General features: G+C 45.1%; 1 protein-coding gene and 1 long non-coding RNA gene across 5 annotated transcripts in view; both read right to left on the bottom strand.

Annotated features, from left to right (window-relative positions):
• The window catches only part of GALNT10 (polypeptide N-acetylgalactosaminyltransferase 10), a 226692-nt gene that overhangs the window by 117568 nt on the left and 85625 nt on the right, over positions 1–23499 (bottom strand). For all 4 annotated transcript variants that reach the window (XM_025924183.2, XM_086700365.1, XM_086700177.1 and 1 more), the window contains exons 2-3: positions 17096–17198; positions 14464–14602 (exon numbers count right to left, since the gene is read on the bottom strand). In XM_025924183.2, the coding sequence (XP_025779968.1) occupies positions 14464–14602; positions 17096–17198 (242 nt within the window). The remainder of the gene's footprint in view (positions 1–14463; positions 14603–17095; positions 17199–23499) is intronic.
• On the bottom strand, positions 235–7857 carry LOC147584145 (uncharacterized). Its single transcript, XR_015248810.1, has 2 exons — positions 1148–7857; positions 235–486 (listed from the first exon to the last, which is right to left on the bottom strand). It is a non-coding gene; the product is annotated as an uncharacterized LOC147584145 (long non-coding RNA).

The following is a 23499-nucleotide window of genomic DNA, read 5'->3' as shown; positions in this document are numbered from 1 at the left end:
CCAAAAATAAATAAACATTAAAGCACACAGCGAAATCCAACAGTTTCTTCACATGGCTGTCCCACATGATAAAAGGTGGTCCTCCCACAGATGTAACACGCAAGGTATTCCATGTGCTCAAGCTTTAAACACAGGCTGACAGCAGGAAGGAGGAACTCTGGCTAATCAACATGGCATGTCAAGGTGCCCGGAATGATCGGCATGAAATAACCACCAGAAGGACCACACTTCAGATCTCAGTTAAATGCCAATCGCCAGGCAAACATCGTTAAGAGGAAATGGGCTTTAATTATCAAGATTCTTGATTCATGAAAGAGGAAAAAAGAAAAAACAAAATTGTAAAGACATGTGTTCAAAGAGGTTGCTGCCACTCTGTGTCCAGGAACAGAGAACTGAAAACCATTGGTATGCCCATCGACAGAGCAAGCGCTGAGTAGGTTAAGTTCTTGTGAAATATTACACAGCTGTTAGAAATGTCTTGGAAATCTTAAATATGGAGAACAGAGGGTTACTGAGAGGGTTGTAGGAGGGGGGATGGGCTAAATGGGTAAGGGGCATTAAGGAATCTACTCCCAAAATCATTGTCGCACTATATACTAACTAGACGGGATGTAAATTAAAAAAAAAAAAAAAAAAAAAGAAATGTCTTGGAAACATGACTGCAATATAATAAGTAAAAAATGCTACTTGTAGAGGAGTGCCTGGGTGGCTCAATGGGTTAAGCATCTGACTCTTGACTATAGCTTAGGTCATGATCTCATGGTTTGTGAGTTCGAGCCCCACATCGGGCTCTGGGCTGACAGTGCAGAGCCTGCTTGGGATGTTCTCTCCTTCTCTCTCTGTCCCTTTCCCGCTCATTCTCTCTCTACCTCACTCTCTCTCTCTCTAAAAATAAATAAACTTATTTTAAAAAGCTACTTGTAGAATAAAATATGTATAGTACCACCAGATTTTTGTAAAAACAAAACAAAACCAAAAACAAACCTCTTCATATGTCTATATATGTTCCATAAACAAAGAAAAAAAAAAAACTATAAGAGGGCTAAACTGTTAGCTTTCACTACCTGGGCAGATTTAGGATTGGAGGTGGGTGATTGGGAGGGGGGGGACTATTGATTTATTCCCCCCCCCCACCCCTGAGGTTTACAGTCAGGGGTGAACGATGTCCTTATCTATGCAACACGGCTCCCCAACGACCTGCTCCACTTGTCTCACCGCCACGCTGCCCAGGATGCCACCTTAATGAAGGGAGAGAACAGATAATCACCCTTATCTTACAGTCATCTTTCTCCTTTTCCTTAAACCCTTTCAAGGCCAACACCACTTCGAAATCAAACTCATCTCTGTAACCACTTTTACTGAGTGTTATTTGTCTGCTCCCGGACAAACATGTATTACCTTCAGCACGGTGAGTGAAATGCAACCTGAGTTGTCTTCTGCTTGTGTCTATTTATATTTATCTAGCCAATCCTGCTCGCTATGCCTGGCCCAAGAACCTTGACGCACAAAGGATTCGAATTTAAAAACTGTCTCCCTCCTTCTCTGTGAGGAATAGGTCTCAGTCTGCTGTGTGTGAAGCAGCAGAAAGAGCATGTGCTTGGATCCAGGTTTGAGTCTTCTCTGCTTTCTACTGGCTGAGCTCAGCTGAGGTTCAGTTTGTGCGTCTGGAAAATGGAGCTAGTGATCCCCATTAGATACAAACAATTTCAGAGAGGCTGGAGTTACAAAGAGTTGTAACAGTGTTTTTGTAAATGAGAAGACAATGTTGAAACCTAAAGGAAAAAAAATATGATCACACAAAACCTCAAAGTGGGAAGAAGTAAATCGAGGCAGGCTGGTAAAGTGCTCAGCCCCATGCTTGGCACACAAGCACTTGATAAATGGGACACACTGTTATTACTCATGGAGAACACAGCATCCATTTCTAGAAGACTTAGAAAATGCATTTGTCTGCAGAAATGATAAAAGAACACAAACCACACATCGGCTCATGGGGATGTCAAGTGGTTTTTGCCTAGCATAAATTGTAGGGGATATATATGCCCATTTTGACACACAGCCATTTTTGCTTACAAGCCATTTATCTCCGTAATTTCAACCCAAGGGCTGAATTCACTGAAATCCGCTTTTAAAATTACAGGAAAGAAGTCAATTGGAGAGATTTTGTTGGCTGCCATTTTATTGTAAGGCTCATGAGGACCTTTAAATTCCGGTATTAGGTCCAATGGGTCAATCACTGTTGTCTGTTCAGAAGAGAGTCGTTTAATTTCAGAGGAGAACTGATTTGAGCCTCCTGAAAAATCAGTGATGCTCCCAAGGAAACCTGGACTTTTTCCTTTCCCAGCTCACAAATCACTCAGGCGACAGCCCTTCTCTCCGCCCTCCTGCCCCTACCTACACAACCGCCCTGCTAACAGCTGCCAAACTAGGGAGGCTTCACCCCTCCCGGCCTGAGCATCTCGGGGGTGCTCATCTTATACTGAAGTACTCCATTACAGAAGTGCCAAGCAAGCTCACTCCAGCACACGAATCATGATAAAAAGGGTAAAAACTGCTAATACTTACTAAATATGTCTTCCAAGCCTGTCACTGTTCTACAGAGGGTCTGACAAACCTCTCCGCACCGTGGCAGGTGGGAGAGGGGTGGGTGCGGACTCCAGCCAGTCATTCCCATTGCCGACGGTGGGCGGGGGTGGGCACGGCCCCTGCCGTGACCCGAACGTGCACACAAACTCCGTCATCCCACACACCACACCGCAGACCACAGCCGATCTTGGATCATTTTTAGATTTACTATCCATTACGCCTCAAGCACTTCTTGCTATTCAAGGAAAGCAAGTTAATTAAAACCACAATAAAAACACAGCAACTCAAAAAGGATCCCGTCACCATTCCCATTTTTCACAACATAAATGGCACCGTTTATTAAACTGCCTACTTGACCTCGTCACTTGGATGTTTAAGAATGTCTTAAACTTGGCTGAAATAAAAATCTTGATTTTCCCCAAATCTGCTCTCCTCCAAGCCTTTGTTCCTGTAAATGGCAACTCCATCTTCACAGTTGCTCTGGCCAAAAACCTCGCGTTGTCTCAGTCTCTTCTCTCTCTCGCTCTTTTTTTTTTTTTTTCCATATCCATATTGTCTATAAGTAAATCCCATCATCTCCACCTTCAAAATATTTCTAGAACGTGGCCACTGCTTCTCTGCTCCTTCTCTGCCATGGTGGTCTGAGTCATTGTCCCTCTTCTCTGCCCGCCTGGCTGTAATAAACTCCTAACTGGCTTCCCTGCTCCACTCTTGGCCGCCTACAGTCTATTCTTAACATAGCAACTGAAGTGATCCTTTGAAAATGAAAATCAGACTATGTCGCTCAGTGCTCAAAACTCTCCAGAGCTTCCCGTTTTACTCCCTTTGGTCAAAGCCAAAGTCCCACCGTGGCCCTGACATCTCTCCAGGCTTGCTTCTCATCACTTTCCTCCTGGCTCACTGGGCTCCATAAGGCAAGCATGATGGCCCAGGGGCCTTTGCACTTACTGTTTCTTCTGCCTGCAGGACTCTTCCCCCAGTTAACTGCCCTGCTAGATGGACCTCACACTTCTTCATATCTCTGTTCATATGTCATCTCATTAGAGAGGCCTCCCACTAGCAGGGAAATAAAAATCCATTCCATTCCTATTACTTTCTCTACCCCTCACTCTGTTTATGTTTCTTATATCATTTATCACCATCTGAAAAAATAATGCATTTATTTATGACTTCTTCCACCCAGTAGAATGGAAACACCAGGAAAAAAGGAAATTTTGGCTATTTTGTTCATTGCTGTTTTTTCCCCAGGGACTAGCCTATACAATAAGCACACATGGTAAGCACATGATAAATATTTGCTGAATGAATGAATGAATGAATGAATGAATGACTCACAGAGACAGTTAACAGTGACTAACAGGCTTGAGATTTCCTTAAGGCAGGGACTGACACTTGACCGTTTTAGTATAAATGAGTAGGGGCTAGCTGTATTTTAGGTGGGCTACAGACTCGGGGTGGAGGAGTGGGAAAGAAGCCCAGTGACTTTAGATTAGGTTTCTGATTTAATTAGCTCTGGGTACATCCATGACGTGGCCGTGCAGGGGGCAGGTTACATCCCTGGCCTTTCTTGCTCAGGTTTACATCACCATTTGAGAAGATTCTAGGAGTACCAATAAACATCAGGCTTTCCTGGTTCTCAAACCCTCAGCATCAGCAAGGCCACACTATCAAGGGGGGGAGGTGGTTGTCCTTGAATAGGACCTCAGCATTGCCAGCTCTCCTGGGCCCATGGGGCCATTTCCCCCTCAGGGCTTTCCCTCTTCCTGATTCCCTACCTCTTTTTCTGGGCGTTTTGGATACTGCAATGGTTAGCAAACCACGACAACAAATCCATTTCCAACTAAACTCTAGTTAGAACTCAGGGTGTACCTGTGTGACTTTTGCCCCAGATCCCTTTCCCTCCCCCATTCTGATTCTTCTATTTGCTGATCTGAAAAAAAGGTGAGTAATGACAATGATAACAATAACAGCACCTGTCCAATCTGTTCATGAGGGACGCTGGTCGATAATGTAATTTTCTCGCAATATCTTCACCTTGTTTTAGTATCAGGGTAATGCTGAGTTCACAGTGAGTTGGAAAGTACTCCAGCTCTTTAATTTTTTGGAAGAGTTGGTGTAGAAGAGTTGTTTGTATTATTTCTTAAATTCTACTTCGTGGAATTCACCAATGAACCCATCTGGGCTTAAAGTTTTCTTTGTAGGGAGGTTCTTAACTATAATGTCAATTTCTTTAATATACATAGGACTATTTTGGTTATTTCCTTTTTGAGTGAACTTCCAAGGAATTTATCATTTCAACTAAGTTGCTGAATTTACAGGCATAAAGTTGTTCAGAATATTCCTTTACTATTCTCCTAATCATTATAGAATCTATAGTTACATCACCTCATTCCTGATATTGGTAATTTGTGTCTTCTCTTTCTCATCAGTCTGGTTAGAAGTTAATCCATTTAATTGACCACCTCAAAGTGTCAGCTTTTGGTTTCATTGATTTTTTCCTATTGTTTTCCCTTTTCTACTTCATTGATCTCTGCTTTGATCTTTCTAAAATTTCCTTTCTTCTGTTTATTTTGGATTAACTTGTTCTTATTTTTCTGGTTTCTTAAAGTAGAAGCTGGTGTTGTCAATTTGGCACCATTTTTCTTTTCTAATATAAGCATTTAATGCTACAAATTTCCCTGTAAGTACTGCTTTAGTGACATCCCACAAATTCTGATATGTTGTTTTCATTAGCATTCAGTTCAAAACATTTTTTTTTAATGTTTATTTATTTTTGAGAAAGAGACAGAGCATGAGTGGAGGAGGGGCAGAGAAAGAGGGAGACAGAATACAAAGCAGGCTCCAGGCTCTGAGCTATCAGCACAGAGCCCGACGCGGGGCTCCAACTCACAAACCGTGAGATCACAACCTGAATTTGAAGTCGGATGCCCAACGGACTGAGCCACCTAGGCGCCCCAGTTCAAAACGTTTTCTGATTTTCCTTTTGATTTCTTCTTTGACCCATCTGTTACTCATATGTGAGTTATAGTTTCCAAACATTTGGAAACGTTAAGAGACTGTCCTGTTATTGGTTTCTAAATTTAATTCCACTGTAGTCAGAAAACATACTTCGCATCACTTGAATCCTTTTAAATTTATGGAGACTTGTTTTCCAACCCAGAATATGATCAATCTTGGTAAATGCTCTGCATGTACTTGAAAAGCATGTACACTCTGCTGTTATTGGGTAGAATGTTCTATAAATGTTAACTGGGTCACGGGGTTGATGACGCTGTTAAAGTCTACTATATCCTTGCTGGTTCTACTTGTTCTACCAATTTTTGAGAGAAAAGTGTTAAATCTCATAATTGTGGCTATGTCTATCTCTCTTTGCAGTTCCATGAGTTTTTGCTTCATGTATTTTGAAGCTCTCTTATGAGGTACATAAATATTTAGGGTTGCTATATTCTCTCACTCCTTTTTCTTAAATGTTTATTTATTTTTGAGAGAGAGAGAGAGAAAGAGAGTGCGTGAGCATGCGTGAGAGCAAGTGGGGGAGGGGCAGAGAAAAGGGAGACAGAATCTGAAGCAGGCTCCAGGCTCTGAGCTGTCAGCACAGAGCTGATGTGGGGCTCGAGTCCAGGAACTGAGAGATCATGACCTGAGCCAAAGTCAGACACTTCACTGGCTGAGACACCCCAGTGCCCGGTTGGTATGTTCTCTTAATGAAGGATCCCTTTATTAAATTATTAAACTACCTTCTTTATCCCTGATATTCTTTGTTGTGAATTCTACTTAAACTGACATTAATACAGCCACCAAAGCTTCCTTTTGATTAGTGTTAGCATGGTAGATTTCCCCTATCTTTTTACTGTCATTTGTACCTTTATATTTAAAGTGTGTTTCTTGCAGGCAGCATGGAGTAGAATCTTGTTTTTTTTTTTATCTAACTGGGTAAAAGGCAGAAAGTTCTGCCTTATAACTGAAACAATTAGTGCATTTACATTTAATGTGATTATTGATATGGTTAGGTTAAAGCCCATCATCTTGGTACTTGCTTTCTATTTGTCCTTTCTGACCTCAGTTCCCTTTTCTCTCTTTTTCTGCCTTCTTTTGGGTTAACTCAATATTTTCCATTATTCAATTTTACCTCCCTTGTTGGCTTATTTGCTATAACTCTTTGCTTTGCTTTTTAGTGCTTGCTTCACGATTTATAGGATACATTTTAACAGCATACCTTCAAATGGTACTATGTCACATCACAAGTAGTATGAAAATCTTATAGTAGTATATTAGCATTTCTTCTCTCTGACCTCTACGCTGGCATACACGTATAACTTTACATAGGTTTAAAACCCAACAGGGGCGCCTGGGTGGCTCAGTCGGTTAGGCGGCCGACTTCGGCTCGGGTCATGATCTCGCGGTCCGTGAGTTCGAGCCCCGCGTCGGGCTCTGTGCTGACAGCGCGGAGCCTGGAGCCTGTTTCAGATTCTGTGTCTCCCTCTCTCTGACCCTCCCCCATTCATGCTCTGTCTCTCTCTGTCTCAAAAATAAATAAACGTTAAAAAAAAAATTAAAAAAAAAACCCAACAATATGTTACTATTATTTTTGGTTACTCTGTCAGATATCTTGTAAAAAGATTTAAACAATAAGAAATAGTGTATATCTACCCACATAGTTACTATTCCCAGTGATCTTCATTCTTTGTAAATGAAGATCCCTATTTCCACCTGTTACCGTATTTTTTTTCCCCTAAAGGACTTCTTTTAACATTCCTTATAGTACATAACTGCTGTGATAAATTCTTTCAGTGTCTGACAAGTCACTATTTTGCCTTTATTTCTGAAAGATACTTTCACTGGGTGTAGAATTCTAGGTTGGTAGAGTTTTTGCTTTTCATACCTTAAAGATGTCGTTACACCATGCTCTTGCCTCTTTCGTTTCCACTGAGAATTCTGTCATTTTTGTCTTTGGTCCTTTCAGTTTTATTTCTCTGTCTAGTCTAAAACTTTGTCTTCATCACTGGTTTGTAGCAATTTGATGATGATATACAGTGGTGTCATTTTACTCCTGTTTCTTAAGATTGGGTTTCATTGTGCTTCTTGGATTTGTGGTTTTATAGCTGTCACTCAACTTGGAAAACTTTTGGCCATTATTTTTCTCTTCCCTTTCATAGACTCCAATTACATGGACATTTGATTGCTTAACGTTGTCCCACAGTTCATCAATGCCCTTTTTATTTTGAAAAATTCTGTATTTTGAGTAGTTTATTTTCCTACTCTTCAGTTTTACTCCCCCCCCCGCAATATCTAGTCTGCCATTCATCCCATACACTATTTTTCATTGCAGACTTTGTTGGTTTCATTTCTAGAAGCTCAGTTTGGGTCTTTTCAAATTGTCCATGTGTCTATTTAATTTTTGAAACATATGGAATATAGTAATAATAAATGTTTTAGTGTCCTCTGCTAATTCTAAAATCTGTGTTAATTCTGGGCTTTTTTTTTAAATTTTTTTTTCAACGTTTTTTATTTATTTTTGGGACAGAGAGAGACAGAGCATGAACGGGGGAGGGGCAGAGAGAGAGAGGGAGACACAGAATTGGAAACAGGCTCCAGGCTCCGAGCCATCAGCCCAGAGCCTGACGCGGGGCTCGAACTCCCGGACCGTGAGATCGTGACCTGGCTGAAGTCGGACGCTTAACTGACTGCGCCACCCAGGCGCCCCCTGGGCTTTTTTTTTAAAGTTTATTTTATTTTGAAAGAGACAGAGGCAGCACACTTGGGAGAGGGAGAGAGAGAGAGAGAGAGAGAGAGAGAGAGAGAGAGAGAGAGAGAATCCCAAGCAGGCTCCACACCATCAGCATGGAGGCCCACATGGGGCTCGAACCCACAAACTGAGATCATGACCTGAGCCAAAACCAAGAGTTGGACGCTTAACTGACTGAGCCACCCAGATGCCCCTGGGTTGGTTTTGATTAGTATTAATATTCCTCATTAAGGGCCTGTGAACTCTGGCCTCTTTGGTCTCCTTGGACTTCTTCTCCTCAACTCAGGAAGTCCTCTGGGCTCCACTTGGGTTCCCCTCCCCATACCATGGCCTGGAAACTCTCTTGAGACAATAGCTGAGGTACCTGTAGGGCTCACCTCACTTGTTTGCCACCTCTTAAGATTTACGGCCTGTCACTGACTGATGTCCAATGTCTTACAAACCATTGCTTCACACGGTTTGTCTTTAGTTGTTGTTATTTCAGGCAGGAGAGGGTCCTGTTACTCTGTCTTGGCCCCTAAATAGCATTTTTTGTGTGTCTGTGTGTACATTCATATTTGGGGCCCTATTATTATCATTACAACTAGTGCTATCAATGTGGCTGATTTAAACTTGTGCTGGCAACCGGTCTTTCTTTCCAGAGTATATATTTAATAAATGTGTGTCAAAATGTATAGACTCTAATTGGCTCCCTTGTTGCTTCTGTAACCTGTTGGAGATGTAAAGGCGATCAATAGAACACTGGCTTATTATAATAATATAAACTTCTAAGTTCTTTTGAGGAAATTCAGCCCATACCATAAATCAACCGAGTTAATTTCACAAAAAGGAATCTGGTAGATTTGGGCCTTTTATTGCAAGAAAGATTCCATTCAGGTTCATTCATTACTGAAAGCTAAACCAAGGGACTGGGTAAAGCAGGTCAGGAGTGTAGATGGTTTTCACTCCTACCATGAATGTTCTCTGACGGCTTTCAGATGGATGGTCTTCGCACGGGAGAAAATGACCATTTTTTCAGAGGAGAAGTTTGCACAGGAAGCTTTGGACCCCAGCCACTTCAGCAGTCGGGGCTGTTGCCATCAGCTCTGTGTCCAGGAGGGGCCTCCATGGACGGTCGCCATGCGGCCCAACCCGCCTCCCAGGGAGCAGGGGAAGCGGGCCAGCGCACCAGCCATCCTCTGTTCCTGCTTCCTCGGCAGGGGGTGCAGAGGGCAGGCCCGCTGAGCCAGCTGGCCACCTCCCATTTACAAGCCCCAGCAAGTCGGGTCAGACTGCCCTCTTTCCCTTCTCTGGGTCTCCATGGTCCTTGGTGCAGCTTCTGGTGGAAGCAAATGCAGCTGGCACAAACAGCCCCTCAATCCTGTTCTTGATGTGATGTTGCCAAAATTCAGTTGGAAGAAGTAAAAGGCAAACATTACCTCAGCTCCTGATGGAGCTGTTTCAGCTCAAAGAAACCAGAGGGAGGGAGTGTCTCCACTGCTCTAATCTCACACATTTCCGAGGTCTGCAGGAAAGATCCACCCCCTGCCCTCTCCCCTCCCCAGCCCAGGAAGAAAAGGAATAGCTCTTCAAGACATCTGTCAACTCATTTCTGGAATGTCCGCTTCCATAGCTAGGGATTCTGAAAAGCCAGGGGGTCAGGAGAGGGGCGGGGAGTGTCAGGAGAACTGGATTTAGTGACATCCTTCATGGTGACTTATATGCTGGTGGGGTGGCTGGGAACAGAGGAGCCTGAGGCGTCCTTATGGCTCAATTCACACCCACCTAGAACAGTGCTTCCTCACCTCTCTGATGCCCTGGACCCCTCTGCCAAGCTGGTGAAGCCTATGGTCACTTCTCAGAGCAGCTTGTATAATGCATAAAATAAAGCAGGTTATAAAGGAAATCAACTGGACTGGGATACAGTTATCAAAATAATTTAAAAATCTGAAATATAGTAATAAAAGTGTTTCCTTATTAACACATTAATCAACACGATCTAGTGGCTGTTCTAAAAACTACCTTCACTTCAAAGTAGTGATGAGCATTCATTACATTTCTAGATATCTATAAAGTGATGTAAAAGTAAATGATTTCTTTTGGGGACAAATTCACAGGTGCTTTGTTGCCTACAGTCGTAACAGAAAGGAACACCATGCTTCAGTTAGAGGTTAGTGAAAAGAAAAACACAGTGTTTTCCACATCCAGATTTTTTTGTTTTGTTTTGTTTTTTTCAACGTTTATTTATTTTTGGGACAGAGAGAGACAGAGCATGAACGGGGGAGGGGCAGAGAGAAAGGGAGACACAGAATCGGAAACAGGCTCCAGGCTCTGAGCCATCAGCCCAGAGCCTGACGCGGGGCTCGAACTCCCGGACCGCGAGATCGTGACCTGGCTGAAGTCGGACGCTTAACCGACTGCGCCACCCAGGCGCCCCCACATCCAGATTTTTAGAGGCTCCTGAATTCTATCCACAGACTTGTCTGTGGGCCCCGGGACTCCAAAATTAAGAAGAGCTTTCTTTTTTCTGAACTGTTGGGAAAGAGTTGTGCACTGGAGACATGGGGGCCAGGCCTCAACCTGGGGGCCTCTATCCAGCTGAGAGACTCGAACTTTTAAGCCCAAGGCTGTGCACTTCTTGCCTACTTTTCTACCTGCAGTGTCTTCCCACAAAGGCCGGTGCTGGGTGGGGGTGTCCTTGGGAGTTCCAAAGCACCCGGAGTCTACCCTTATTGCCGATCTTCTCATCTGTGGTGTAATGACCTGCTTAGCCCATCTGTCCCCACCTCTTGCACGAGGCAACAATCATGGCTGATTTACTGTTGTGTTCCTGATGTCAAGCACAGGGCTTGGCATGTAGCCCATTCATATATATTTAGTGACTCAACAGATGAATGGACAGATGAAAGCTGTGTCCACACCTAGCTTCTCCCTCTCGTTATAAAAATATTCCTTGATTGACACCAGTACTTCTCAGCCCTGGTTATGTAAGTGAGAATTGCTTCCCAAGGCTTCAGAAAATACTGAGACCCAAGATGGACCCCCACCCCCACCCCCCAGAGATTCAGACTCCAGTGGTCTGGGGTGGGACCGTGGCCCTTGTACGTCTTTAAAACCACTCCAGAAACAGCCAGAGTTGAGGGCCCACAGAGCCACAGAACAGCGGCTGAGGTGAGGGTGTAATGTTCCCAGATGAACTTCTTTCGTAGAGCCAGCAAGATGAAATTAGTGCAGAATTCTGAACTCTGCAAGGGGCTAAACACATAAATTGAGTTTCTGACCCTCGGAGTTAGGTCACAGCTCTGTATCCAGCAACATCAGTGATATCTGAACTACATTCTCAGACTTAGATGAAAAATCTTGGGCTTGACAGTAAAGACCACGAAACAAATTGCAAACGCCACGGACAAGCGCTCCGAGCTCCGAGGCCCCACACTCCCTGCCCTCACAGCAAGAAGTCCCATGAATGGGGCCCATCCTGGATAAACAGCACCCCTTTAGTGTGGTTTCCTCATCTACAAAGCAGAGATGATAATAAGGCCAATCTCACAGCACAGCTGCGGGAACTGAAAGATAGGAATAGGGCAGAAAGCATTTCGTAAGTAGCCCAAACATGCCACCAAGATTAATTCTTTCTTACAGGCTTGCTTCAGTTTAGGTCACTTCACTTTACTGTGTTCTGTAGATACTGTGTTTTTTACAAATTGAAGGCCTGTGGCGACCCTGTGTTGAGCAAGTCTGTTGGTGCCATTTTCCCAACAGTATTTGGTCACTTCGTGTGTGGGCCACATACTGGTAATTCTCACAATATTTCAAACGTTTTCATTTTTGTTATTATATCTGAATTGCTGCAGTCCCATGATAAAACCAAAATGGATGAGGACTTGCTTCCTATGGATGAGCAAAGACAATGGTTTGTTGAGATGGAATCTACTCCTGGTGAAGATGCCGTGAAGACTGTTGAAATGACAACAAAGGATTTGGAACATTACATAAACGGGAGTCGATAAAGCAGTGAGGTGAGGTTTGTGAGGACTGATTCTGGTTTTAAAAGAAGTTCTCTTGTGGGTAAATGCTATCGAACAGCATCACATGCTACTGAATAATACTTTCTTTCAAGGAAGAGTTCATCAATGCAGCAAACTTTATTGTTTTCTTTTAGGAAATTGCCACAGCCACCCCGGTCTTCGGTAACCACCACCCTGATCTGTCAGCAGCCATCCACATTGAGGCCAGACCCTCTGCCACTGAAAGCCGAGATGATGGGTAGCATCTTTAGCAATATATATTTTTTAATGTTTACTTATTTTTGAGAGAGAGAGACAGAGTACCAGCGGGAGAGGGGCAGATAGAGAGAGAGAGAGAGGGAGACACAGAATCGGAAGCAGGATCCAGGCTCCAAGCCGTCAGCACAGAGCCCAACACGGCGCTCGAACCCATGAACCCGCGAGATCATGACCCGAGCCGAAGTCAGACACCTATCCAACTGAGCCAACCAAGCGCCCCACTTTTTAGCAATATTTTTAATTAAGGTGTGTACATTGGATTTTAGACACAATGCTATTGCACACTTAACAGAAAACAGTTTAGTGTAAACACAACTTTTGTATGCATGAGGAAACCAAAAAATTCATTTGACTCACTTTATTGCGGTGGTCTGGAGCACAGCCGGCAGCATCTCTGAGGTGTGCCCGTACTGCTTTCTACTAACTGTGTTCTTACAGGTGCAAAGATCTTATGGATTACAGATGCTATGTCAGACTCCCTGCTTTCAAGTTCCAGCTCCACTAATCAGCTGTGTCATCGTATGCAAATTACCTAACCTTTGTGTGCCTCAATTCCTTACCTGTAAAATGATGATAATAAAGGTACATACGTCATTGGTTTTTGGAAGGTTTGGCCGAGTGAGGTAAGCGCTTAACGCACCTAGAATATCTTCTAAAACTTAAGCTTTGCAACAGAATCACCTGGAGGGCTTGTTAAAACATGGATTGCTGGGTGCCTCCCAAGAGCTTTTGCTGCAGTAGATCTAGGCTGAAACCGTGAATCCGCGTGTTTCATAAGCTCCTAGGTGCCCATGACGGTGCTGGTCCGGGAACCACACTCTGAGAACCACTGGCTAAGAATGATGCCTGGCATGCAGTAAGCACCTAGTAAATGTCAGCTGCTATGATCTTTTCCTGGGCTCTACTTTCTTAATTCCTGGGCAGCACATTTTATGCTTTGGTGCCACTCAATACCGCCTTCCTGTAGAATTCCCACCTGAATTCCCATTCTAGACTCCCATTCTACCTTTGGTGGTAGTGTGGACCCAAGATAAGCTGCACCAGCATCACATGGGGGCTTGTTCATAATGCAAGTTCTTGGGTCCTGACCCACATCTATTGAATCAGGATTTATGGGGGTGAGGCTCAAAATCCTGGGCTCTAACATCCTTCCAGGTGATTGTACTGCACACCAACTCTAGGCACTACCGCTCTAGCAGAAAATCACCACGACCACAACAGCTCTACTGAAGGCACCTAGGGAGGCAGGACAGCCTCAGGTCCAGAGTCTAGTTTTTGGTTGAGCTAGAGACCTGGCTCAGCTTCTTGGCCACCTGTGGCCTTACAGGACTTACGACATTTAAAGCAAACGAAGTGCCTGCACATGATACCCGTTCAATGGATGTTAGTTGCCATTATTATCTCTTTATCATCGTTACAATGTGTCCTGTCTCAAAATGACTTGAGGTAGCTTATAAAAAAAAGACACAAATACCACGTGCACACAGCAGCTAAAACAAAGTCCCCTGTTTAAGAAAAGGAAATAAAAATGTATCTCCTCACGGAGAGCACAAGGGTTGAAGCTGTAGTTGCAATGGTCTGAACTTGAGTTTTGAACTTCCCCGTGGGCCAAAGAGGGGAAATGCAGAGGATACATGGGTCCCACTGCCTGCAAAGGGGAAGGAGACTGGCTGTCTTTCATCCCTCTGCCACACGACCGCTAAATCTAGGAGACTTGGATCACACAAACCTCTGCGCCAAGGCCCGGGCTACCAAGGAGGGAATTTCCTCCAGCAGAGCTTTATGTACCTGTTTCTTTAATTAATTCTCATCAAGAGCCATGGGCAAAATCCTTAGATCCCAGAAGATGAGAGACGTTACACTCACTTTGGGTGCCGAATATCAGGGAGAGAGCGATTCAGGGAGATTTTATCACTGACGTAAATGTTAAATCCATTTTCTCGGTACGCCTGATCCACTCGCTCAGCGTCGGTCATGGGGTAAGGTCTCCCTTGTTCTCCATTTCCTAGGAGAAAAGAGCAAAATCAGTGTTGCTAACTGAATGGGGTGGGGGAAGAAGGATGAAAAATATAATTAAGCCACAGAGGTAAAACTTTAGCCTTGGATACAGAGCGGACCTCCAGATTTTGTGAGGTTGGGGTATAAAGGGGGCAGGGGAATGAGGGTTTATTCAGCCATGGCCATGCCATGTACTTGTCCTCATGTAATGCCCACAGCAAGCCATCAGGGTGGACTTGTGAACCCTGATTCTACAGATGGATAAACTGAGACTCAAGAAGGTTATAAAAGCAGATCTGTAGGCTCCAAAGCCCATGCTTCCCCAATCCGCCAGGGGCCCCAAACACTCCTGACCATGGATCCTACCACTGGGATGGGAGGCCAGGTCTACTTAAGAGCTGACCAACCACGGGCCAGTCACACCAACTCTCTGAATTTCAAATGTGAAGTTGCATCCATGACAGAATTTATGAACGATAAATCACTTACACTCCTGTGAGGAATAGGGTTACTCTCTAGGCAAGGCAGACTTCATATGCAAATAAAAATGGCCACAAATGATAAAAGATGCTTTGATCTTTTAAGCCAGCAAACAATTAAGATCTGTCTAGCCTAGGCCAGGATTGCCTGAAAAATGTTGCTTTGAGTCATGGATTTGGGTGGATAATGCGCTAGCTGTCCTTTCTCTACACAATCCATTTGGGGAAAGAGACCCTGATGGTCCAGGAAATTATTCTCTGGGTTCTCAGGGTGCAGATGGTGAGTATGAATGTCCACACCAACCCCTGCAATAACAGCCCAAGAATCTGCAATGGGAGAGAAATGGTCATAAAAGCAGCTGATTAAAAATCACCTCATCTTCTGGAGCCTGTGGTCTGAGCAACACCCTACTTACTTTGCAAAGTAAACACTGACAACATCAGCTTGATGGGAAGGTGCAAGCTGAGAGGTGGGGCCAAGGCCTGTGCCTACAGCCTTGTGGCTCCAGCCAGATGAGAGTGAGGACGCCGCCATCTTGCAACGCTCCATGAGAAGACGCTGCTGCCTAGTGCCCAGGCCAGATTCCGCAAGGGACACAAATGCAGCAAGCAGAGAAAGAAGAGCCAGAAGCATCTGCCTGGGGAGGGAAGTTTCAGGAGTGGGTACCGGGAAGCAATTCAGAGCTCAGGCCCTAGAATCCGGCAGAGTACAGCTTAAGGCCCAAACCTGCCACTCCCAGCAATGTCACCCTGGGCATGCCATTAGCCTTTCGATGATCGGGGTTTGCTCTTTGTACTAACAGGGAGAAGAAGGGCCAATGTAATGACTAAGGAGACAATGCCACGCCAGATGCCTGGCACAGAGTTCACACTCAACACAAGCTGGTTATTATTATTCTTAATACCGTTTCCACTGCTTACTCTTTCCTTGCTAGTTAGCCCAATGTTCTAATAATTCTGGTATATCCGTCTGGAGAATCAGCTCTTTTCAAATGTTTCCTCTCCCAGCTTAAGCGGAACCCACCCCCACTTCATTTTAAATCACTGGCTTATAGAAAAATGCATGTCATGTCTTTAGATTTCCCTGACCATCAGTTATTATATCAGCTCTATTTGGAGGCTTGTTATAGTCTGGGTTTTTTTTCATAATGTAATCTAAAAAAAAAAAAAAAATCAATAGTGGTGGTGCCTTTAACTGGGATGAAATGAATAAAATACCAATCCCTCTATTTGTACAGTGCTTTCCAGCCTTGTAAAGTTGCTTCAAATCTGTCCCTTTACTTGTCACAACAACACCCAGTCCGTGGTGTCGGGGCTACCCTCCTGACCCCTAAGTCCAGGCTCTCTAGAGACGACTCTCCACGTAATTTCTATATACTCCCCCCACCCCCAACTCTTCCCAACTCCCTGGTGTAACAGGAACTGCTCCAAAGACTAATTAGCCAAAGAAAACTTGAGCCGAAGCCTGCTAACTCCATTCAGTCTTATGGCTACAGAGCTGGGTAGGGATCGACTCTGTCCTCCAGAGCTGGGTTCAAGTCCCAAGCCTGCCTCTTTCTCACTGTGTGACTGCAGGCAGATTACCCTGCGTCTCTGAGCTATGGGCCCCTTCTCGTCAAATGGGCCACAAAGGGTGACTTGGGGTTTCACTGAGAAAATGTGCAAAGTGTGCAGCACGGGCCTCCATGCTCACCGTAGGTGTTTAATAAATGTTGGCTCTTATCATGACCGCTCTTCATTCTAGTGGCAAAATACCTCATGAGGAGGAGACATCTACTCCCCAATAAAGGTAGTAGGGACAACTCTTGAAGGCAGTGGACCTGATGGTGTGAGTGGAAAAAGGGGTCAGCTAACAGGTGAAGAGGGGGACCCCCAGGAAGCAGGGGGAGGAAGAATGGTAAATGGAGAGGGAAGCAACAGGAGGTACAGACATGCCTGCTAAACACACACACACACACACACACACACACACACACACACACTTCACAGGACCTGCCAGCCGGAAATACCACTGTCCATACCTACGCGCTGGGCGTCCCTCCTGATGGCTTCTTGGTCATGCCAATCCTTCAGCTTTTGCCCATCTCCCAGGAAAAATATCTTCTTCTGCTGATTGTGGGAGCCCTTAAAAAAAAAAAAAAAAATAACAACTGTGAAAAAGAAGGAAAGGGGAAATAAATTTAGTAACAGAGTCCCAGAAATTGCACTACCTATGGGACATGTTGGTTTTTACTGATGGTCTGTCACCATTTGTTCATTTATTAATTCCCTCAATATACCTCTGTTAGCACTGGCCATAAGCCAGTCAGGTGGGCAAAGGTCAGAAGGATGACAGGTACACATGTCCACCCTCCTGGAACTACAAACCGGCAGGAGAGAAAACAGATGGACAGACCTTCCTTTCCCCCAAGGGAGAAAGCAGTAAGTGTGACTCTGTCCAACAGAAATCTAACGTGAGCCACAAATGTGAGCCACACGCGTAACTTTAGATTTTCTAGTATTCATGCGAAAAGAAAAAAACAAACAAAAATCAGATGAATTAGGTTTGGTAATATATTTTATTTAACCCAATATACCCTACCTAAAATATCGTCATTGCGAAGGTACTAGGTTTGAAATCAGGTGTATTTTGTACTTGTGTTCACCTTAATTCAGACCTTCCCAGGTGCCCAGTAGTCACAGGTGGCTCGTGGCTACATACTGGACAAGGCAGGTAAGCGAACCTTACTTAGATCAGAGGCCTGGAGACAGGGCCCCAGGTGTTCACTTCCACCTGGGAGAACTGGAGATAATTTCACAGACGTGAAGGCATTTGGGCTAAGCTTCAGGTAAGCAGAAATGAGAGGCAGGGCATAGACTTCCAGGTGTGGTAGAGAGTGGCCAGAGCTGGGCTGGGCCTGAGGAGCTCTGAGAACAGAAGCAGAAGCAAGCTCTTGGTCACCTCTACAGTCCCCAGAAGAGCCTAGTCCCCAGGAGGGTGAACATTTGGCCAGTGTGTGTGGAGTGTATGAACAAGCAATTGGATGGCTGAAAAAAAAAAAGGGAAAATACAGCAGCCACAAGAGAGCAGCCCCCTGGGGCCAGGCTCTGAAGGCATTTCCTGTGTTTGGGAGATGAGCCCATCCTGGTGTGCCCATTAGGAAGCGGTTTCCCTAATTAAAGGAGTTGCATGCCACTGTCTGGGGTCATCACAGGGCACCAGATGCTTCCCCATGCCAACAGTGAAGTCTAAACACTTGGCCCCGGGGCTCAGTTAGAGCCTTCCCCAGGTAACGCTGCGCTGCACGGCTGTTTAAATGTCTTCCTGTGTTCACGAAAATGAGAATGGCTTTCCACATCACCTTGCCCATTAAAAATCTTGCAGACTTGTTCTTGCCACTGTGGCATGCAGGAGGCAACAGTCCTTTTTCCTATGTAATTAGCTACGAAGACCCGCAGCATGTGACACGCTGCGACATTAGCACTAACAAGAAGCCACCAGAAGAAAATCATCCCCAAGCCAATTTTTTAAGTCTCTGGCTGATCCTTGTGTTAGCAGATTTTCCACAACGGCTCAATATCCTTACATCAGCTCTAATGATAATCGCAATCCTTTGCATTCATTCCCTCTCCTACAGACCTCTCTGAGTTGCAAGAAGCAAATTCTGAAAGTTGGCATGCCAGACGTGTTGGTCAGAGAGGGAAGGAAAACTGTGAAAACAAAGGCCACGTGCCTGCAAACAGTTCTCGGGGCTCTCAGAAAACACAGAGGCTGCGCTGGAAGCCCCTTCAGCAAGTTTCCACTGCATTCAGCTACATTTCCACAGGAGACACTCAGCACTGCTTTGGGACGAGGGGTTCCGAGAGGAGGAGCTTGGCCCCCTTTGAACCACACCAGCAATGCATCTGTCTGTTTTCTGTACCAGGATTCCATGCGGGATTTCATTTTAAAAAGGTCCTCTGCTGAAAACAAACCGACAACCAAATCTCCTAATAAATGAACAAATACAAGTGGAAACTGATCAGGGCCACATCTCCATTTCGAAGAGCAGCCAAGCCTTGGGGTGGGTCAGGCACCTGCCCAAGAAATACTCCATCACTGAGATGTCAAGAGGGATGGGTCAAGGGCTGTTTAGCAATGTTTTGTCCAGCCCTCCCTCCCAATTCCTTTTCCTTCTCCTGCTACCCAAAGACTGGAAACTTCAGGTGACTGCTCAGCTCACTGGTGGAACCAAGAGGCTCTGCAGACTGAGGCCACCTAAATGGAAGAAGCCCATCTAGAGGTTCTCAAAGTATGAGCAGCACTGCCCCACCTGGGAACTTGTGAAAAATGTTAATTCCTGGGCTCTGCCCCAGTCCTCCTGAGACAGAAACCCTGGTGGGGGAGGCCCTAAGATCTATGTCTTAACAAGTCCTCCAGGGTGCCTGGGTGGCTCAGTTGGTTAAGCATCTAACTCTTGATTTCAGCTCAGGTCACAATCTCACAGCTTCGTGGGTTCAAGCCTGCATCATGCTCTGTGCTGGCAGCATGGAGCCTGCTTGGGATTCTCTCTCCCTCTCTCTCTGCGCCCCCCCCCCCCATAACACACACACACACACACACACACACACACACACACACACACTCAACACACTCACACGTCCTCCAAGAGGTCCTAAGCCATTCTTGAGTTTAAGAACTACTAGTCTCGAATAAAGAGGCCATAATCCTGCCTGCTCTGAGCTGCTCAGACCAAACCTGGGCTCTAGTATCCAAGTTGAACAGATTGATCATCAAAAGTCACAAAAACCTTAAGTATGGTCGCTAGCAAAAACAATCTGGTGGCTTTGAGGTTTGGTTTTGTTTTGTTTCATCTTGTTTCTTAATTGCCAGTGCGGGGGTGGGGGGCAGGCAGGGAAGGGAGATTTCCTATTGTTCTATCAAGATTTTTGGCTTCTCTTGAAAACTCAAAAGACATGTCAATGTTCAGGCTGAGTTCCCTCAGCTCCTCAGCGGGCAGTCACAAGAACTGCCCTGCTTAGGTGAGGCAAGCCTCTCCAGCTTGCCACAGTCCCTACCATTCCTTATTGCTTTTCATCTGGTTCCCATCTCTCATTTGTGTCGCTTGCCTGGCCGCAGCGAGTCTGCATATTGCCGCAATACACACTATTGTATAATATACGATGTACAGTGCTGCAATTAGAAACTGTGTTAGGAGGACTAGGAGATGAGAAGCCATGGGGAACACAGAAGGAGTTATCTTGTTCTCTGAGGTCCTAAGGCTAGAATGAGCGACAATGGCAGGGGGCTTCGCTCAAGGTAGAGAAGAAATTCCAAAAGTTGGATCGTGCTAGGATGAAACAGGACCAACTAGGAGGAAGATATTAGAGGAGGCCAGGAATAGGATGCTTGATAGTTCATCAGGATGTGAAAGAGGGGACTCAAGGCTGGATTGGAGCTAGTGCTTCTCAAAATGAAATCAGCAGGGGCGCCTGGGTGGCTCAGTTGGTTGAGCGTCCTACTCTTGATTTCAGCTCAGGTCATGATCTCATAGTTCATGAGACTGAGCCCCACGTTGGGTTCTGTGCTGACAGTGTGGAGCCTAAATGGGATCCTCTCTCTCCCTGTCTCTCAAAAAAAAAATTAATGTGCAGTGCGATCACAGAGCAGGGGTGGGAGATCTTGTTAAACACAGATTCTGATGTGGGGACTGAGACTCTGCACATCTAACAAGCTCCCAGGTGATGCTGATGCAGGTGGTTCATGAAGGACACTGAGTAGCAAGGGCTAGGTGACCCTTAAAGGACATTTCAAGAGTCTAAAATTCCACGGAGGGCTCTGTTTCCTCCATCTGTTCATCAAAGTCTTCCCTCGACACGGGAAATGCGGCACGGGATTGAATCGCACAGTTGTGACCTCATGGAAGTAGGCTCCTTGAATCTTGTTCTCAGAATGAACAGTGAATTGCTGAACTGACAGGGTAGAGAGTTGATGTTCCAAAATTCTGGGAGTTTCACATCCTCAGCTTCTACGACCTGCACTGCCCTTTGCTTTTATGATGTTTGGCCTTCTGGAATGCTCTGTGGACAGGATCTATGCTGTTCAGGTGGTCCCACCGGCCCTTCCATCTCCCTAAGCAAAGAGGACGTCAGAGCCTACAGACACAGGGAGTTCTGCACATCTAAGCACATAGTTATAGAGAGTCCTCAAATATCCAAGCTAAGCAGATACTCAGAATCAATTAGTCCACTCCTCCCCCATCTTACAGATGGGGAAGCTGAGGCCCAAAGAGGCCCAGCTACCCAACCAAGGCCACATAAGCAGGCAAGATGATAAGAACCATGTTCTCTGACTCCCAGGCTAGTCTTCAGTGAAGAGAGTCCTTGTGTTGTGACCTTGGACAAGGTCCAGAAGCCACCAGCACCCTGATTTTCCCACCTGGAAAATGGAGACAGCACTACTGACCCAAAAGGTACATTCAGATGAAGTGAGAAATCATAAAAACAGGATGCATCCCAAGAACTTCCAGAATTTTCACATAAATTGTGGATATCAACTCCTCTAGAATTTTAAGAATCTACTGTAAACTGACATCTTCTCACCAGATCACCCGGATACAGAACTCAAAGTTTGCTATTAATTGCTTCACAATTAATAGGTCTGAGCTTTCAGTAGGAGAAAATTTAGGTTTCAATCCTAAAATCACAGAGTTTTCAGTGCTCAGAGGGTGCTTTTCATCCTATCCACAAACCTGAACAAAAGTTGTGGTCAATTTCAAGTGGTTCAGGACTCTCTGAGGTCCATCCATGGAAACCCCACAGACAGATCATCCAAACTATCACCAAACATTTATCAAGACCTACCCTGTGCCAGGCATTGGGGATACTGGCAGGACAACACAAAGCCTGTACAAGTGTTAATGGGGGCTTACAGCCCAATCAGTCTCTCTCAAAGGGTGGTTCTTGGGAGGCCTGGGACCTCATTATAGATGTAACTTCCTGGCCCTATCCTGAACCTATTATATCAAAGTACCTGGGGGTAGGGAGCCAAGATGTGTTTTTATTTATTTAAATTTTTTTTTTTTTTTTTTTTTTTTGAGAGAGAGAGAGAATGCACAGGTGGGGGAGAGGGGCAGAGGGAGACAGAGAGAGAATCTTGAGTAGGCACCACATCAGCACAGAGCCCAGTGCGGGGCTCAATCCCATGACCCTGGGATCACACAGCCGAAATCAAGAGTTGGACCTTCAACTGACTGAGCCACCTAGGCGCCCAATGTGTTTCTAAACACAATCCCCAAGTGATTCTGATTCACAATAAAGCTGGAAAAACCACTTGTCTAAATCTAGCTGTCTCGATATGAAATCTGAGGCTAACAGAATAGAACAGATTTTCCCTAAATTCCTTGGCTTGCCAGCCCCAAAGCCCAAACCAGATCTGGCTGTTCCCTCCCTGGGACAGACTGTGAGCCTCTTGAAGGCAGGGGCATCACCTGTTTTGGTTCATCAGTGTGCGTTCTTAGGCCAACACCTGGTCCATCTTAGGCCCTCAATAAATACCAGCTGAATGACTGAGGGCTGCTCATCAAAGGGGCAGGCTGCCTAGTTTAATGACTCAGAGCATTCTGGCTCCAGAGCTGGAAAAACCTAGGTTTCACTTCTGGGGTAGGTGGACCCCAATTTCCCTGACTGATAAATAGGGAAAACTAACAGAATAACCATAACCTGTGGGTTGTTGGGGAGAATGAACTGAGCTAATCAATACAGAGCATCTAACTCAGTGTCTGGCACAAAGTCAGGCCTTCTCGGTAAAGGGGGCCTAGTAATACATTATTTTTTGAGAAAGCTTATCACCCGGTGTTTATGACAGCCACGTTTGGAGGAACAGAAGAGGGCGGGAATCAAATAATAAAACCATAAGCCCTGTAGATGCAACCTATGTAACACCTGAGCTGATGCAAGTGGCCACTGCTGATAACAGGATTTAGAGAGTCTCCTCATTCACAGGAGGACATGTACCCAGGTGGAAATTCTTCAGAAAAAAAGAAAGTTCCTAGTTAAGAGTGGCAATCTGCAATAGAAACAAATGTCACAGGACCCTTAGCAACAAGAAAGGCGTGGACAGCGCTTCTCAAAAGACAGCAATTCCTCCGCAATAGCAATCACTTAATATTATGCAAGCAAGCATGTCTGGATTTTCAATCCAGGGCCAACTGTAAATTTCTTTAATTCTACAGACTTGAACATTTGTCTGTGAAAGCTGTGACTGCTTCCCTTCAGCAACCATCTCTTGCCCTTGGTTTCCAGAGGTCCTTTTGGCACAGGAATCAAAGGGGCTGGGAGGGAGCATGGAAAGAGAGGTGAGGGAGAGTCTGTGGAGGAGACTGGCAGAATTAACGTGGCAATCCCATTAAACAATAAATGGGAAATGGATTTCGACTGGCTGCTCTAAATAACTGCTTCTGGTATC

Source organism: Puma concolor, chromosome A1 (genome assembly GCF_028749965.1).
Source record: "Puma concolor isolate L17-30 chromosome A1, mPumCon1.1.hap2, whole genome shotgun sequence".
Lineage (NCBI taxonomy): Eukaryota > Metazoa > Chordata > Mammalia > Carnivora > Felidae > Puma > Puma concolor.
The sequence above is the reverse complement of the archived record's forward strand: the minus strand, read 5'-3'. Positions and strand labels throughout refer to the sequence as shown.